The sequence below is a fragment of the Oryctolagus cuniculus genome, chromosome 12 (genome assembly GCF_051225735.1).
Source record: "Oryctolagus cuniculus isolate XC-2025 breed Fujian yellow rabbit chromosome 12, ASM5122573v1, whole genome shotgun sequence".
Taxonomy (NCBI): Eukaryota; Metazoa; Chordata; class Mammalia; order Lagomorpha; family Leporidae; genus Oryctolagus; species Oryctolagus cuniculus.
Genome location: NC_142878.1, coordinates 104984622 through 105002107, shown reverse-complemented (window position 1 = coordinate 105002107; position 17486 = coordinate 104984622). Strand labels below are relative to the sequence as shown.

Sequence of the window (17486 nt, the reverse complement as noted above, 5' to 3'; positions counted from 1 at the left end):
CAGTGCCCATATAGAACACTGGCACTGCAGACCACGGCTTAATCCGCTACACCACAGCACCAGCCCCATGGCCTCACGTTTAACCTGTATCAGCATTCTACTAAAAGGAGGCTGTTGAAGCACCCAAATTATAGAGAGATATAAGCTTGTATAACTTGCCAATCACACAGCTAGCAAAAATGAGAGATGGGAGTGGGCTTCAAGCCCAAGCATTCTTGCTCCTGAATGAGGGTGCTCGCTGTGCTGCCCACAGTGAGGCAGGTGCTGGCTTCTGAATCCAGGCCCCTTGTCTCAATGACTGTGCTCCCCAGTCTTTTTCTTTTATTAACGATGTATTCATTAACTTGAAAGGCAGAGCAACGGAGGAAGAGGGAGAGAGAGCTCTTCCATCCGCTGGTTCACTCCCCAGAGGGCTCTAACAGCCAGGGCTGTGCCAAGCTGAAGCCAGGAACCAGAAGCTTCTTCTAGGTTCCCCCACGTGGGTGCAGAGGCCCAAGCCCTTGAGTCGTCTTCCACTGCTTTCCCGTGGGCATCAGCAGGGAGCTGGACAGGGAGTGAAGCAGCAGGGACTAGAATCAGAGCTCATATAAGATGCTGGCGTTGCAGGCGGCAGCTTAACCAGCTGTGCCACACCACCAGCCCCTCTCCCTCTTCTTACCTGGTGAGAGATCCCTGCTCAGGACTGCCTAGGAACTCCCTTCCACCTGCTTCCTCGTCAACTTGCATATTCATAAAGACACCACCAATTACTTGGGTTAGGAGTAGAGTAGGAACAAGACAGGGGCCCCCCCCCTCCCAATATAGGAGCAGAAATCTTCTAGGAAAGAGTGACATGCGAGTAGGTTACTACACAGCTGAAGCAGGGACAGGTAGGAGACGCCGTGAGGACACAGTCGGGAACGTGATGAACTCTTGTATCGGGCAAGGTCACGGCAGGGGGCAGACGATGCGGTGAGCCAGGTCGTGTGGAGAGAGACTAACAAAGGAGCTATCTACAGATGAGAGGGTAGGGCCCAGTACAGAACCCGGGACGCCCCACAGCCAGGAGCCATGACCACCGCTATGTCGACCTACATCTCCGCTCCCCAAGTCCCTGTAACCGCTCAGTATCTCGTGTTTCAGGCACTGTTTCTGAGGCTTGCTGACCGTATCCCTGTTACACCCAGGGAGGAGCAGCTGGGCTCTGGGGTGCTGCCTGTATTCTGCCGCGTGCTCCAGGTAGGTCTGATGTTGGGCACACGTTTCCATTCCCTGGGAAAGGCGGTGCAAGCAGCAAACAAGCTTGCTGAGAATGACAGCGCCTCCCGCAGCTCACCGAGGCCTGCTAGGGAAAGGCAGAACCCAGGGTCCAGTCCCAGAAGTGGCAGCTGGACCGGGAGGCGGGGAGAGACAGATTCCAGCCGTAGAGAATCACAGAAGTGTTGAGCAGACACGCCAAGGGCCCACAAGCTGCTGGTCCACTGAGGGCCGGCGGCTCAGCGCTGTGCTGACCGGAGGGGCCTGCAGGTGCAGGCACTTTGCTGACCCAGCGTCCACTCTGAAAAAGGCGGAGCTCCCCAGTGGCACGAAGTTCTCGCAGACCCTCTGCCAAGGACCCCTGCAGCTCGGGAAAGCTGGAAGGTGAACCCCACGTACCGGCTGTGCCAGCTGACGGCCTACTGTGTGCTTCCTGGAGGCCAGCCGTCAGAGTCGGACTTGAAAGGCCATGGTTATGTGCGGACAGGCATCCTCTCCTGGATTGGAGGGTGTTTGCCAGAGAGGAAGAGAGAGAAGCAAAGCGGCATCCATGGGAAGACCAGGGACCAGCGACATCAACAGGGCAGTGGTCCTGCCCTTTGTTTATAGGCAGAAGCAGCAGGACACCACGTAGCCGAGCAACTGGGCCATCAAAGGCCCGAGACGGCGGCAAAGCCAACAGAACAAAAACAGGAAATTTGGGGAGGTCTTATGGGCTGATAGGCACTTCAATACCTGTGTTCCACATGATAACCTTGACATGCATCACACACGCACACGCACACACACACACACACGCACACGCACATACACAAGGGTACTTCAAAAAGTTCATGGAACTCAGAGTGCCTGGTTCAAGACCAGCTCCCACTCCTGACTCCAGCTTCCTGCTAGTGCAGACCCTCAAGTTATTGAGTCCCTGCCACCCGTGTGGGAGACCTGGATTGAATTCCTGGCTCCCAGCTTTGGCCTGTTGTGGGCAACCAGGAAGTGAGCCAGGAATAGGAGATGTCTATCTGTATCTCTGTCTGTGTGTATCTCTCTTCCTTTCAAACAAGTTAAATAAATAAACTTAAAGTTCCAGGAAAACAGAATTCAGAGATAGTTTATTTGGACACAAAAAACCTTTGAAATTATTCAAGTGGTCTTCCAAAAAAATCATGAAAATGTACACTATGAAAAAACTATGAATTTTAATTTTTTAAGATTTATTTATTTACAAGGCAGAGTTACAGAGAGAGAGAGACAAAGACAGAGAGATCTTCCACCTGCTGGTTCACTCTCCAAATGACTGCCACAGCTGGGGTTGGGCCAGGCCGAAGTCAGGAGCCCGGACCTCCATCTGGGCCTCCCACATGGCTTGCAGGCCATCTTCGACTGCCTTCCCAGGCACATCAGCAAGGATGTGGGGCAGAAGCAGAGCAGCTGGGACTCGAACCCGTGCTCATACAGGAAACTAGCGTTGCAAGTGGTGGCTTACCCCACTGCACCACAACACTGGCCCCTACACTTTTCTTGTGCCAGAATAAATTCACCTTTTCATGTCATTTTGCAGCTGACTTTTTCAAGCACCCCTGTGCCTAGACATCTGTGCAAAGGGCAAGAGTCAATCTGAGGACCCATGTCTTGGCCAAATGGGTACTTGGGGTCAAATGCCGATGTAGTGATTAACCTCACCACGGTCAACCTCTGCGCCTACAGACATGGGCAGATGGGAAGGGAAAGTCAAATAAGAATATTTGAGGCATAAATGGACGCATGCATTATTAACCCAGCTCCTGAGTGTATCAAAGCATAGAAAGGCAGTCCTGTTATTCTGCCGGAATTTAATGCAACCTGCCAGGAGCAGCATCACTGAGAACGCCTGCAAGTCATGTTTGCTAAGGGTAAACACTGGGGTTTTAACACACCTTATCTAGAGATGCGCACAGTGCCATGAGAATAATTAAACTTCATTACTTCAGACCCAAAACATCCCACACAGTGGGAAAAATAACTGCACGCATAATCGTCTAGCCAGCCCCTTCAACCAACGAATTCCCAGTCCAAAGGGGGATGGGTGTGCTGGCTTCGGCAGCACATATACAAAAGGGAGACGGGTGAGACTTGGGCCAGTTATGACACAGGTACGGTTTTGCTGCATGGTCTTGCTACCTCATGGTGGTTTGCAGGGTTTTGTTTTCAACTAAGGATAGAGACCTGAGAAGCCATATCCCCTCTTTGATATCTCCATCTGCAAGGTTGCTGGTTGCTGGTACTGCGTGCTCACCCATGACTCATGGTGTCGCTCTCAGGACCCAGAGAGGCGGGACTCCTGGCCTGGATCACTCTCCACACACACACATACACACACGCACCCACGTGAATACACACCCCAAGGCCTGCAGCAGGGTTCTCAAAAGAGGCAACGCTGAGGTTCCAAGCCAGGTAACTTTGCTGTGAGCGCTGTCCTGTACATGGCAGGCTTTGCAACAACACCCCTGGCCTCTGCCCACTAGGCACAGTGCCCGCTGCCACACTGCAGCAACCGAAAATGTCCCTAGACACTGCCAAATGCCCCTGGTGGTCCATACTGCCCCTGACGAAGCACCACTGAAGAATCGAGGTCTGCACGGGGCCCTTCTCTTTGTCGAGGTAAACGTGAGGTCAAGGACCTGCCTCACAGACAAAGACCCTGAACTCCAGCCTGGACCCCCGCCTGGGCACCAGCAGTGACAGAGGGAACACAGCACCTGCACAAGAAAATCGCCGGATCGGTTTCAAAGCTCTTTTTCTGTTTCGTTCAGTTGTTTTCCACACAGTTTCAGACAGAAGTCTGACCCTCTTAAGAAGCATCCAGCAAAAAGCCAGGTGTAAAATAACCAAAGGAAGAAAATAATGCTTCCACATAAAGCAGTCTCTGATTTTTTAATTTTTTTTCATTATTTATTTGAGAAGCAGAGAAAGAGAGACAGATAGACAGAGAGGTCATCCATATGCTGGATGCAATGGCTAGGGCTGGGTCGGGTCAAAGCCAGGAGCCCGAAAATCAATCTGGGTCTCCCACGTGGGTCGTAAGGACCCAAGTACTTGAGCCGTCACCTGCCGTCTCCTGGAGTGTGTATCGGCAAGAAGCTGGAACCGAGAGCAGAGCCAGGACTTGAACCCAGGCCCTCCAACATGGGGCGCAGGCATGGTGACCAGCCCTTCAACTGCTAGGACAATCACCCACTCTGGTCACCGATTTAAGGAGGAGGAAAAAAGGAGAAGGATGTCCGTCGTGGGCTGCCTTTACCTCAACGCCCTGCCCCGTCCAGATCCCTCTGAGTCTCTCACCTCTCTCTCCGCTGGCTTTTTTTTTTTTTTTTTTTTTTTTTTTTTTGACAGGCAGAGTGGACAGTGAGAGAGAGAGACAGAGAGAAAGGTCTTCCTTTGCCGTTGGTTCACCCTCCAATGGCTGCCACGGCCGGTGCACCGCGCTGATCCGGTGGCAGGAGCCAGGAGCCAGGTGCTTTTCCTGGTCTCCCATGGGGTGCAGGGCCCAAGCACCTGGGCCATCCTCCACTGCACTCCCTGGCCACAGCAGAGAGCTGGCCTGGAAGAGGGGCAACTGGGACAGAATCCGGCGCCCCAACCGGGACTAGAACCCGGTGTGCCTGCGCCGCTAGGCGGAGGATTAGCCTAGTGAGCCGCGGCACCGGCTTGGCTTTTCCCTCAAACGTGGAACGCGTCCTCTTTCTTCGGCCTCCCACAATATTATTTCTTTCTGTTTCTTTCTCCTTCCGTTCTTCCCTCCCCTCTTCCCTCCATCCTGCCTTGCTTTCCATCTGTCTGTGTGTTCATCTTCCAAGCAAATGCTTGCCGACCGTTTATCATGTGACCGATGAGAAAAATCGGACACGCCCCCGCTGAGCTCATCACAGGAAGGGAGACTGAACAAGCAGTAACACGGTTTGTACTGCAGGATCAGGAGCGTGACGCAGGATGGCTTGCAAGGCTGGAGAGGCTCAGAAAATACTCGGTGGGGTCAGTGACGTTCTGAGAGATGGGTAGGAACTGACCCAGCCGAGAAGAGGCAGGACGGACATCTGGCAGAGGGGGTGGCATGTCCCAAGGCCCTGTGGCAGGAGAGAGTGGGGGAAAGTGCAGAAAAAGAGGGTCCAGAGAGCTGGGGAGCGGATGTGTGTGGACCAGGACTCCGGCAGCAGAGAGAAAACCCTGAAGCATTTGGGTGTTGGTGGAGGGGAGAGCAGGCAGTAGGACTAGGCGAGGCCGGAAGGCACAGTCAGAGCGAGGCGTAACTTACAGGAAAAACAGCGCGTGCACACATCAATGTGTACTGCAAATGTCGTCGCCGGTATAACCAACACCCAAATGAGATGTGCAACACTTCACCTCTCCAGAAAACTCCCTCGTCATTCTTTGCAAACTCCCACCACCCCCACGACTACCACTGCTCTGAGATCGCCCAGCACAGATGAGTTTGGCCCATTCTGCAACTTCGTATGAACGGAATCACGTGGTGAAACCTCCTTCCTGTGCGGGAACAGAAATGGTTGAAGGGGAAGCTGAAGGGGCTGGCTTGGTGGTGCTGCAGGTCAAGCTGCTGCTTGCGATGCCAGCATACCCTGGTGCCAGCTGCGCTGCTTCCAATCCAGCTGCCTGCTAATGCACCTTGGAAAGCAGAGAAGATGGCCCAAGTGCTTGGGTTCCTGCCACCCACGTTAGAGACCTGCGTGGAGCTCCAGGCACCTGGCTTCAGCCTGGCCCAGCCCTGACTGTTACAGGCATTTGGAAAGTAAACCAGCAGACTGAAGATCTCTTTCTCTCTCTCTCTCTCTCTCTCTCTCTCTCTGCCTTTCAAATCAGAATCTTTAAAAAAAGAAGACACAGTAAGAGAAAGACTATTCAAACAGCCAGGGTGGTGACGGGGATGGGCACAGCACAGCTCGATTCCCGGCTGCTCTGCCGTCAACCCAGCTGCCTTCTGACGCGCCTGGGAGTCAGCAGATGGCTGCCCAAGTCCTCGGGCCTCTGCCACCCACGAGGGAGACCCAGATGGAGTTCTTGGCTCTTGGCTTGAGCCTGGCCCAGATCTGGCTGTTGTGGCCATTTGGGAAGTGAACCAGCAGGTGGAAGATCTCTCCTCTGTGTATCTTGCTCTCTCTCTTTTGCTCTGCCTTTTGAATAAATAAATCTTATAAATATACGCTATAATGGAGGACTTAAGGGCATTAAACAACACAAAGAAGGATGCTTCTTAAACCTAAAAGCCACCATGAGCAATGAAGCTATTACTGCTACTAATCTCAGTACACAAAAGGATGTAACAAGAATTTCACAAAGCAGTCTAGGAACGCCAAAGGAAAAGGCGTTGCTGGAAAAGGCGTTACTGTTCTAACTCCAGGAGCCAAGTCTTTGCCCAGCAGACGTGCACTGCTTCTGCTCTGGCACTAGAGGACGTAAGATCGTAGCCCCTGAAAATCAGGGCCTGAGCTGCAGCCCCACTGTAGGACCCTCCTCCTGGCTCATCTCCCCATCCCCACCTCACCTTCTTGGTTTTTTTTTTTTTTAATTTATTTTTTAAATTTATTTGGCAGGATGGCCAGTGCCACAGCTCAATAGGCTAATCCTCTGCCTGTGGCGCCAGCACCCCGGGGTTCTAGTCCCGGCCGGGGCGCCAGATTCTGTCCCGGTTGCCCCTCTACCAGTCCAGCTCTCTGCTGTGGCCCGGGAGTGCAGTGGAGAATGGCCCAAGTCCTTGGGCCCTGCACCCGCATTGAGAGACCAGGAGGAAGCACCTGGATCCTGGCTTCGGGTCAGCGCGCCGGCCACAGCAGCCATTGGAGGGTGAACCAACGGTAAAGGAAGACCTTTCTCTCTGTCTCTCTCTCTCACTGTCCACTCTGCCTGTCAAAAAAAATTTTATTTGACAGGTAAAGTTATAGACAGTGAGAGAGAGAGAGACACAGAGACAGAGAGAAAGGTCTTCCTTCCATTGGTTCACTCCACAAATGGCTGCCACGGCCAGTGCTGCGCCAATCCGAAGCCAGGAGCCAGGTGCTTCTTCCTGGTCTCCCATGCAGGTGCAGGGCCCAAGCACTTGGGCCATCCTCCACTGCCTTCCCGGGCCACAGCAGAGAGCTGGCCTGGAAGAGGAGCAACCGGGACTAGAACCCAGCGCCCATAGGGGATGCCGGGCACCGCAGGCGGAGGATTAACCAAGTGAGCCACGGCGCCGGCACCCCCACCTCACCTTCTTCGAGCCCGTCTGTCACTGCCAACTTACCTACAACTAATGGGACAAACTCAGCTCTCAAAACGATAAGATGCTATGCCCACTTCCAAGAACTTATCCTATGAGTAGGCTGTCGCTTATACCTAATGGGAGCTGCCCATGTATGCTCACAGCAGAACCACGTGCCTAGAGAACAGCTACAATGACCATCAACGACATCAGCACGTGACCGCACAAGGCGGTGATCTGACCACCATGCAATGGAAAACTGTACCACCTTCCACAGGAAACCAGGCGGCTCCGTGTGTGCTGACCTGGAAAGCTGCCCGGGACGGATTATGAAGTGGAAGGGGATAAAAGTTTCAGAACCATATTAATGACTCAATTCTGTCTCTTTTTAAAGTTACTTATGAGGTTACTTCAAAATGTTTGTGGAGAAATAGAGCTAAAAGATAAACAAATTTGTGGCCAGCACTGCGGCTCACTAGGCTAATCCTCCGCCTGCAGCGCCAGCACCCCGGGTTCTAGTCCAGTTGGGGCACCAGTTCTGTCCTGGTTGCTCCTCTTCCAGGCCAGCTCTCTGCTGTGGCCCGGGAGCGCAGTGGAGGATGGCCCAAGTGCTTGGGCCCTGCACCCGCATGGGAGACCAGGAGGAAGCACCTGGCTCCTGGCTTCGGATTGGCACAGCGCCGACCATATTGGCCATTAGAGGAGTGAACCAACAGAAGGAAGACCTTTCTCTCTGTCTCTCTCTCACTGTCTAACTCTGCCTGTCAAATAAAAAAAAGATAAGCAAATTTGAAATCCATGCATAGTTTTTTCGTAGTATGCATTTTTCATAAATTTTGAAGACCTCCTCATATGTGTGGATTGCAAAATTATCTTGCACCGGAATATACATACCTTTTAATTTCATTTTCTGGCCGGCGCCGCAGCTCACTAGGCTAATCCTCCGCCTTGTGGTGCCAGCACACCGGGTTCTAGTCCCGGTCAGGGCGCCGGATTCTGCCCCGGTTGCCCCTCTTCCAGGCCAGCTCTCTGCTGTGGCCCGGGAAGGCAGTGGAGGATGGCCCAAGTGCTTGGGCCCTGCACCCCATGGGAGACCAGGAGAAGCACCTGGCTCCTGCCATCGGATCAGCGCAGTGCGCCGGCCGCAGCGCACCAGCCGCGGCGGCCATTGGAGAGTGAACCAACGGCAAAGGAAGACCTTTCTCTCTCTCTCTCTCTCTCTCACTTTCCACTCTGCCTGTCAAAAAAAAATTCATTTTCCATGGATTTGTTGAATGACTGTCATATACACATAGGAATTCACCATTATCTAAGAAGTTGACACATCGGCTGCAAGGTTATGAAGAAGTCAAAACTCTTTATAGTGAGAAGATATTATTGATGAATTAATCATCTGCAAAGCCAGTCACCAGACACACCCCATTCCCACCCGAACTAAACACCTGAATGAGTTCCCATTAGCCCAATCAGCATTTGCCATGAGGGGCCACTGGTCCGTGGAAAATTACAGGGGATGGACTCAGCATCTATGCGTCACCTTCAGAAACAATGGCTTTCTCTGCTGCTCCGGTTCCACTATTTACAGGAACAACTGCGAAGCTACATTAAAAGCCACCGGGAAATTAGATGCCTTATTTGCCAAGTGACTCAGAGTCATACATCTAGTTAATTCCAAGGTTAAATCTTGCACGCGCTCTTGCTCCCATGGTTTTTGCCACCATTGATAATTATTCAGCCACCTCTTCCTTGCTGGCCACAGGGCTGTCAATCAGCTTGCACCTGCTCCCGAGGATCAGTTACCTGAGGAGGGAAGGACGCCCCCTTGCTCTGACCCCTGATCGTGTGGTACCCGAATCACCCTCAGGGACTTTGCTGATGTGTGGAGTCGCCTGCCCCGCTCCCAGAAGATCCGTGTGAGGGAAATTCAGTCATTCACTGTACCTGCCCAATACTCAAGATCGGGACCGGGTGGAGACCAGGCAGAGGGCTACGGCGGAACGTTTGGTGATGCACTCACTGTCAGAGCCGTGCAAGCACAGGTCACCTGCCTCCCTCCAGTCCCAGTGCTGGTGACCTTTGGTAGAGCTAAAGGTCAACCGCATCCTATACTGTGTTGCCATCTAACCATCACGAAAGCTTTTGGCTGAGCTGCCCAAAGGTCAACCAGCCACTCGCTGAAGGCACGGTAGTTCTGGTGCACTTAGTTCTCCAATTTCTAGTGCTGAGGCATCATGGTAGATGCCTGGAGAACACCAGGAGGGGCAGAGACTATGGGGCCGAGTGACACATGGGTGCCGCCTCCTGGCGCTCACAGCCAAGGAGGCCTGGGCAGCTGCTACTCCGTTCCAGGGTAGACTGCAAATGAGGGCCAAGATCCCTTTTGCCAAAATCCATTTTCTGTCATTTCCCAAATAGTGATTTATTAATAAAATGTGCATCCTCCGTGAAATAATTTGAAATTAGATGAAAAAGTAGAAAAGAAATTGGATAAATGAAATGAAGCTATTTATCATTTTTTTTTCCCTAGGGTCCGAAGCCACTTGCCTGCATTTGTATTCACCACTGAAGGCTCTGCTCCCTGCCCAGATGAATGAGGTCGGCCAGCCAGCTCCCGGCACGCTCTTCTAGGCCATATAGAGGGCATGGTCCTTAGGCACATTCCAACCACCTGCCAAGCCACACGCCTTGGGGGATGGGGCACTGAGTTAGACTTCTATTTGCAGTAATGGGAACAAACACGGAGGGGCCCATCCACGTGTGGCTGAACTGCTGTCTGATTGCAAAGAAGTTTCTGAATTCCCTGGGTCCCTGGGGGACGCGTGATCCTGAAGTCAATCTCCCTTAGACTTGGTATTGCTCAAAACAGCAGCCAAATCAAGGGAGGAGCAGGTGCCGGCGACATCCAGTGGTGACAGCTGTATCTGTTCTACCAAAGTCGTGAGCCTCCTGCAGGTCAGCTTGATTGGCTCCAGATTCCCGGCCTCTCTTCTCCACGCCTGTGATAGCCTCCAGCCACTCAGGAGGCAGGTTAGCCCTTCTAATGTCCTGCCTCTCACCCCTCCCCTAATCTGACACTCTCGGAGATATCAGGGCCAGCATAGCAAGAGCCTAATGGTTTAAAAAAAAAATTGACCATCAAGTTGATGAGCCAGTTTTTAAAGAGCAAGCATGTCCTCATCCTCCTCAGCTGATGTTCGGTCAGCAAAACCACAGTATCACACTCTGTCCTTGACCTCCTCGCGAAGACTGAAGACGTACTGCGCGCCGCACCATCATTCACTGCTCATCAAAAATAAATCAAGGACCCACTAGGTGCCTTCCACCTTCTCTGGGTAAGGCACAGGGTTGGATACCGAGCTGGAGAGAAGCAAGGTCGAGACGATGCCAGCTCTTCCCCAGGGCTTGCCAAAAGGACCGGCGTGCGGCGGAATCCGTGGAGGACCGCAGAAGCGCTGAGTAGGATGGAGTCAGCCAAATGACCGACCCGCAGCGCTGGGGGCTGTGAAGAGCGTTCAAAGGGGCGGGGTACAAGACTAGCCCTCTCATCTCGTTTGGACGTGTGGTTCATCCTGCTTAAAATGCTCCCAATTTTTCCCACCTGGCGAGCTTCTTCTCGCCTCTCAAGACAGGCTTTTTTTCAGTCATAGGCACCGTCAAGAGCAGGTGCACCTGAAGATGAGAGGAGGCCTTCCATGGGGGAATATTTCTCCAGTATTTACCCATTTCCCTTTTCCATGGTTATCTGCCCCAAAATGAGCAGTAGGTCTTTCAGTCTCACTGAATCCATCCTGGCTGCCCCAGACACAGGGATGTTCTCAGGAAGCCAGACTGCCTGGGTGGAAGAACGAGGACCATGTCGGGACCAAGTTCTTGAAGTGTCCCCTTCACGTTGGGCCAGTACAGGACACATCTTTCAAATGGCACCTGCTTCTTTTTATTTTATTTGTTTGTTGTTGTTGTTGTTGTTGTTGTTTTTGACAGGCATAGTGGACAGTGAGAGAGAGACAGAGAGAAAGGTCTTCCTTTACTGTTGGTTCACCCTCCAATGGTCGCTGCGGCCGGCGCACTGCGGCCGGTGCACTGCGCTGATCCAAAGCCAGGAGCCAGGTGCTTCTCCTGGTCTCCCATGGGGTGCAGGGCCCAAGCACTTGGGCCATCCTCCACTGCATTCCCGGGCCACAGCAGAGAGCCGGCCTGGAAGAGGGGCAACTGGGACAGAATCCGGCGCCCCGACTGGGACTAGAACCCGGTGTGCCGGCGCCGCAGGCAGAGGATTAGCCTATTGAGCCGTGGCGCCAGCCTAGTATGTTCTTGATCTCTCTCTCCCCAGAACAGCCCATCGCATGTGTCCCCTAAGTGTGGTCTGATATAGGACAACCTGCAAAACTGTATTCACGTGCAGAAAGCCAATCAATGGTGCCAGAGTGGCGAATGAGAGGAGGTGTTTATTGCAAAGCACAAAACAAGGAGCCAGGGCAGCTGTTATTGAAGTCCTGAGCTCCCTGGGGCGAGGGTTTTAACAGATTGGGGTTGGGGCTGAGAGGTGCGTGCTCACCTCATGTGCCAGCTCCTGCTTGGCCTCACATGTCCGGTGATCAGAACCACGTGGGTGGGCCAAAACTGTGCCGCAGCGGGTTAAGCCGCGGCTTCTGACGCTAGCCTATGCCTGAGGGATGATTGGACTCCCGGCTGCTCTGCTTCCTGTCTAGCTTCCTATTGATGCACTTGGGTGGGCAGTGGTGATGGTCCAAGTGCTTGTGTCCCTGCCCCCCAGGTGGGAGACCTGGGTGGTGTTTCCGGCCTCTGGCTTTGACCTGGCCCAGCCCTGGTTGCTGTGGCCATTTGGAGAGTGAACCAGTGGATGGGAGATCTCTCTCTCTCTCTCTCAGTCTCTCTCTCTCTCTTTCTCTCTCTCGCTCTGGTTCTCCCTCTCTTTCACATAAATACATAAATGATTTTAGGGCCAGTGATTAGGTGCCAGCTGCACCACTCCCTCAGCTCCGTGACGTACCTGCGCCATATTGAAAGCAAGGCGAGGAAGCTTCAATATACAGGGAGAAGCTGGGAGCCTGGGACCTGAGGGTACCCGCGGGACTGCGGTGTCCATGGGAACCGGAATGGACATAGACTGCATCCCAGGCACCGGGTAGGGGCTGTGTTTCCATTCTGGGCCCTGCCTGTGGCCCTGTGAACAAGCACATCTCTTCAGGCCGAAGGAGTGGGAGGGAGGGGCTTTCCCACCGCAGCTTTAGAATTCGGTGAGCTTCTATAGAACGCGCTTGCTGCTGCTTGTGGTGTTAATTCTGAGACAAGACACGGCCGGGGGGAGACACGAAGGAGACTCTGCCTTTTGCTTTTCCGAAACAGCTTCATTCGAGATATAATTCAGCTTAATACAAATCACTAATTCAAATGATATGCTTTATGATTTTAAGAGTTTTTTTTTTTTTAGCAGAATTATGCAACCATCACCACAAGCAATTTTGGAACATTTTTGTCACTGCAGAAGGCACCACCATTCCCGTGGGTACTGTCCTCATCTGCCCCGCCCCCAGCTCCTGGCCCTAAACAACAGACATCCTGTCTCTGAGAGCCTACTCTGAGTGCTTCCCACAGCACTGGGCCACCTGTGTCCTGCTGTCACGGGCGATGCTGCCTTCAAGGTTCTCCCCCATTGTAGCACGTACGACTACTTGGTTCCTTTTCACAGCTGAGTAATATTCCATTGTGAGGATATGCCACATCTTGTTTATTCAGCATGATGGATATTTGGGTTGTTTCTCAATGTCGCCTATTTACATTGGACATGTTTGGCTCTAAATCCTCAAGTCCAGGTGTTTGTGTGGATGTATATTTTCATCTCTCTCTTTTTTTCTGGGTCACATGGGCACTCGATGTTGGATATTTTGAGGAAATGCCAGGCTGCTTTTCAAAGAGGCCACAGTATCTCAGCGAAGTCAGAGGGTCCCCATTCTGCGCATGCTCCTCCGCACTCCTGATCACCTCTGTTAGCCACACCAGGGGCCGCACTCCCACTGCGGTTTGGATTTGCATTTCCTTTCATGTGCGTGTTGTCCCATCTGCATCTCTCTTTTGGAGAACTGTCTACTCAGGTCTTTTGCCTATTTTATTTTATTTTATTTTTTTGAAATTGATCTATGTGAAAGAGTTACAGAGGGAGGGAGGGAGGGAGAGGTCTTCCATCCAGTGGTTCACTCCTCAAATGGCCGCAATGGCCAGGGCTGTGCCAGGCCAAAGCCAGGAGCTTTTTTCAGGTCTCTCATGTGGGGGCAGGAGCCCTAGCACTTGGGATACGTTCCTCTGCTTCCCCAGACGCATTAGCAGGGAGCTGGATGGAAAGTGGAGCATCCGGGACTTGGACCAGCGCCCATATGGGTTGCCGGCACCACAGGTGGCGACTTTGCTGGCTGCACTACAACGCCAGTCCCCTTTTGCCCATTTTAATTGGGTTGCATGTCTTTTTACCACTGAGTTGTAAAAGTTCTGAATACCAGTCCCTTATCAGACGTAGGAATTGCAAATACTTTTTTCTATTCTATGGTATGTGACAGCATCTTATCATCTTGAGTCTCACCCTCCATTCTGATATTTCTCTGATCTCTCTCTCTCTCTCTCTCTCTCTCTCTCTCTCTGATACTGATTGCCTTCCAGGCTAGATGGCAGCCTCACGCAGCCACAAAATGTTAGTGCCACAAATGGTCCTGACAAACTTGGGAAGACCAATAGGTACCATACAGTCTAGCTCCTGAAGGCATGTTGGGTAACAGGCTCCGGCTCTCTCACTCTGAGATTCACAAACATGTAAAAGTGAGGCCGGCCCTGTGGCATAGTAGGTTAAACCTCTACCTGCGGTGCTGGCATCTCATTTGGGCGCCGGTTTGAGTTTCAGCTGCTCCTCTTCTGATCCAGCTCCCTGCTATGGCCTGGGAAAGCAGTGGAAGATGGTCCAAGTGCTTGGGCCCCTGAACCCACATGGGAGGCCTGGAAGAAGCTCCTGGCTCCTGGCTTCGGATCAGCGCAGCTCTGGCCATTGTAGCCATTTGGGGAGTGAACCTGCGGATGGAAGACCTCTCTCTCTCTTCTCTCTGTCTCTCCCTCTCTCTGTCTGTAACTGCTGCCTCCCTGGTCAAACGATTGGGTCCTTGCCACCTGTGCTGGAGACCTGTGTTGGGTCCCCAGCTCCTGGCTTTGAGCACAGCCAGGGTCAATGCAGGGCTCTTGAGAGTGAACCAGTGGTAGACAGCATCTCTGCTCTGGCTCTCTCTCCACCTCTCTAATAGTGAAGAAGAAGAAGAAGAAGAAGAAGGAGGAGGAGGAGGAGGAGGAGGAGGAGGAGGAGGAGGAGGAGGAGGGGAGGGGGAGAGGAGGGGAAGGGGAGGGGGAGGGGAGGGGGAGGAGGGGAGGAGGAGGGGAGGGGGAGGAGGGGAGGGGGAGGGGGAGGAGGGGAGGGAGAAGGGGAGGAGGGGAGGGGGAGGGGAGGGAGAGGAAGAAGAAGAGGGGAAGAAGAGGAGGAAGAGGAGGAGGAATAAGAGGAAGAGGAGGAAGAAGAGGAAGAAGAGGAAGAAGAGGAGGAAGAGGAAGAAGAAGAAGACGATGACACAGAGCTTCCTTCCTCATTCTCTGATCTCGGACTCCCTCTCTGCTGGCGGCACTGCCGGCTCTGCCGATGGTCAGGCACGAGTTGTCCTTTCACTTTCTCCCTCGTGTTTTCTGGAACCCCCAGGTTCTCCGTTTTGCTAAATCCCGATGGATCTATTTTATTTTTCTTTCATCGGATCTGCTTTTGGTTTCCCCTCTAAGAGACCATTTCCTACCCGGAGGTCATGAAGATGGAATCTGATGCTTCCTTCTACGAGCTGTGTGCATGTCTGACACTGCTGCCTTGGATTCCTTTCTGCTGGTGTTGGTGTCTGCTGCGAGGTAGGAGGCCCGCCGCACGCTTGCGCATGCGGATGTCGTTTTCCCAGGGCAGTTTGCTGAGATGTGTGTTCTTCCCACATGTTGCTGTCTTAGCATCCTTGTCAAAAATCAGCTGACCATAATGTGAGGGTTCCTTACTGGGTTCTCAGTTCTCTATCACTGAGTCATGTTTTCTTTACGATTTTATTTATTTATTTATTGAGAGGCAAAGTTACAGAGAGAGAAAGGGAGAGACAGAGAGAAAAGGCTCATTCCCCAGATGGCTGCAATGGCCATAGTTGGGCCCATCAGAAGCCAGGAGTCAGGAGCTTCCCCTGGATTTCCCACATAAGTGCAGGGGCCCAAGCACTTGGGCCGTCTTCCACTGCTTCCCCAGGCCATCAGCAGAGAGCCAGACTGGAAGAGGAGCAGCCAGGACACACGCCAGCTCCCATATGGAATGTGGGCGCTGCAGGTGGAGGCTTAGCTGACTATGCCACAGTGTCAGCCCCTGATTTATGTGTTTACCCCTGTGCTAATCTATGCTGTTTTAATTACTGCAGCTCTGTGGCACATTTTAAACTTGAGTTAGCCAGTGCTTTTTTTTTTTTTTTTTTTTTTTTGCTATTCTGAGTTCTTTGCATTTCTACATGAGTCTTTTTAAATTTTTTTATTCTTTATTTATTTATTTATTTTGAGAGGTAGAGTTACAGACAGTGAGAAGGAGAGAGAGAAAAAGGTCTTCCTTCCGTTGGTTCGCTCCCCAGATGGCCACAATGGCCAAAGCTGTGCCAATCCAAAGCCAGGAGTGAGATACATCTTCCAGGTCTCCCACGTGGGTGCAGGGGCCCAAGGACTTGGTTCATCTTCCACTGCTTTCCCAGGCCGTCGCAGAGAGCTGGCTCGGAAGAGGGGCAGGCAGGACTGGAACCAGGGCCCATATGGGATGCTGGTGCTGCAGGCGGGGGATTAACCGACTGCGCCACAGCGCCAGCCCCTCTACATGAGTTTTGTAATCAGTTTGCCAATTTCTGCAAAAATGGCAGCTGGAATTTGGATATGGATCGCCCCCTCCACAGTCTGCCTGCTGTTGCTTTGCTTTCCTTTGGTATCCATGGTGGGGTTTTGATTATGAACGTCAGGGTGAACATGTGCTCCATGGGACTGGGGACATCACGTTCCTTGTTCTGTGAGGCCAGTAGACTGCCAGAAGTCTACAGTGTGCTCTACTAACCCACGGGCCAAACCAGCTTGTCTGTCGCTGTGTCACGCCTTGAGCACACAGGCTGCAGTGACCAATGGTCAGAGGGCCTGAAAATGGTGGCCAAAAGTTCTCTCCAAACATTCGTAGGACTAGGAGCTCAGGTTATTGCATTCAGTGTTCTGAGGCAGCCACGGACACAAGTCAGCCCGCTCCCTAAATTTTATTCCTTTTCGTTTAGCATCCATCTCTCTCTCTCTCTCTCTCTCTCTCTCTCTCTCTCACACACACACACACACACACACACACACGGCCTCCAATTTGCCCCGCAGACTGTAAACTTCCTGATAAGCTCAATTATGTGCAGAAAAGTGTTTGTGCCTTCCCCCCGACAATCATTTTCATGAGAAGCCTGGCAGAGCCAAAGGCTCGCTCAGCTGCGGGGCTTCTTTTGAAAGAAAAAAAAAATTGGCTCCTGATTGTGCTTCAGTGATAATGAACAAGGAATACATACACATAGGCCAGATTTACATACAGAAATTACACCAGCGTCCGTAACTTCCCTCTTCCCTCGGTCTGATTGCGTGGGTGCACCTGCACAGACCTCAGCCGTCTCTCTGAGTCGATCGCCAGTGCATCAGACGGGAAACATTCCCACATGTACACACCCTAATAATGGACTAACTTTGCTGTAAATAAATTTCTTTTTTCTTCCGGTACATAAATTTGAGGCTGGCTCTGTGCAAAGGGGTGGGTGGTGAAGTCCAGGTTCAACCGTAGACCAGATGCACTCTGCAGCTCCATCCTCAGGCACCAGCCCGATGTTCTGTGTATTCCACACACGGTGAGCTTGCAGACCCCCTCTACAGGTGCATTTGTGGTGCTGGAGAACACAGAAACCGG

The 17486-nt window shown here is 52.4% G+C and overlaps 1 protein-coding gene across 8 annotated transcripts in view; it reads right to left on the bottom strand.

Annotated features, from left to right (window-relative positions):
* The window catches only part of MTHFS (methenyltetrahydrofolate synthetase), a 176031-nt gene that overhangs the window by 53472 nt on the left and 105073 nt on the right, over positions 1-17486 (bottom strand). Inside the window, exon 3 of one of the 8 annotated variants that reach the window (XM_089309539.1) lies at positions 15084-17466. The exons of the other annotated variants lie outside the window; for them this stretch is intronic. Within the exon in view, the coding sequence (XP_089165665.1) occupies positions 17447-17466 (20 nt within the window). The 3' untranslated portion in view covers positions 15084-17446. Of the gene's footprint in view, positions 1-15083; positions 17467-17486 lie in introns of those variants that run through there. 8 annotated transcript variants of the gene reach the window in all.